The following is a 537-nucleotide window of genomic DNA, read 5'->3' on the forward strand; positions in this document are numbered from 1 at the left end:
TCAGTCACAAAACTCAACTAAAACTAAAAACTAAAAACAAATAAAATGAAGAAAAAAGAAGCACTAAATTAAAAAGAAAAAATTAAAGTGGAAGCTGAATGTTACAAAGCTCCAATGATCTTAGGCTTCTTGCTACCCTCCAACGTAAACAGTTCCATCTCTTTTCTCTTCCCATTGAAGCACCCACCAATTGAACCAGCAACATTATTATCATTATTGATATTCAGAATATTATTGTTATTGCTATCACCGGCATCAGATCCAGGAAGCTTTAAAATGTTAACACCAAAGAGCCGAACCATCTGAACCGGCTCCAAAACCGGTCCAATCGGTCCAAAAAACCCAACCCCATCATTACCAACACTCCTCGCCTTCCAGTCTATAAACAGTTGCCTGTCCGGTCCAGTGGACCGGTGGAAACAAACCGTGTCACCGGCTTTCAGGTTCTTCTCCTTAACGAACCGGCTCCAGCCTTTCGTTAGCACGTAGCTCTGGCTACTGTTCCAGTACGAGTAACGAAACCGCCACACTTTTCCT

The 537-nt window shown here is 41.9% G+C and overlaps 1 protein-coding gene across 1 annotated transcript in view; it reads right to left on the reverse strand.

The window, feature by feature from the left end:
- Positions 1 to 58: 58 nt before the first annotated feature.
- The window catches only part of LOC107491287 (AP2/ERF and B3 domain-containing transcription factor RAV1), a 1485-nt gene continuing 1006 nt past the window's right edge, over positions 59 to 537 (reverse strand). Inside the window, exon 2 of the mRNA XM_052262421.1 lies at positions 59 to 537. This exon is cut by the window's right edge and continues 11 nt beyond it. Within this exon, the coding sequence (XP_052118381.1) occupies positions 102 to 537 (436 nt within the window). The 3' untranslated portion in view covers positions 59 to 101.

This window comes from Arachis duranensis, chromosome 5 (assembly GCF_000817695.3).
Source record: "Arachis duranensis cultivar V14167 chromosome 5, aradu.V14167.gnm2.J7QH, whole genome shotgun sequence".
In the NCBI taxonomy this organism is placed as follows: domain Eukaryota; kingdom Viridiplantae; phylum Streptophyta; class Magnoliopsida; order Fabales; family Fabaceae; genus Arachis; species Arachis duranensis.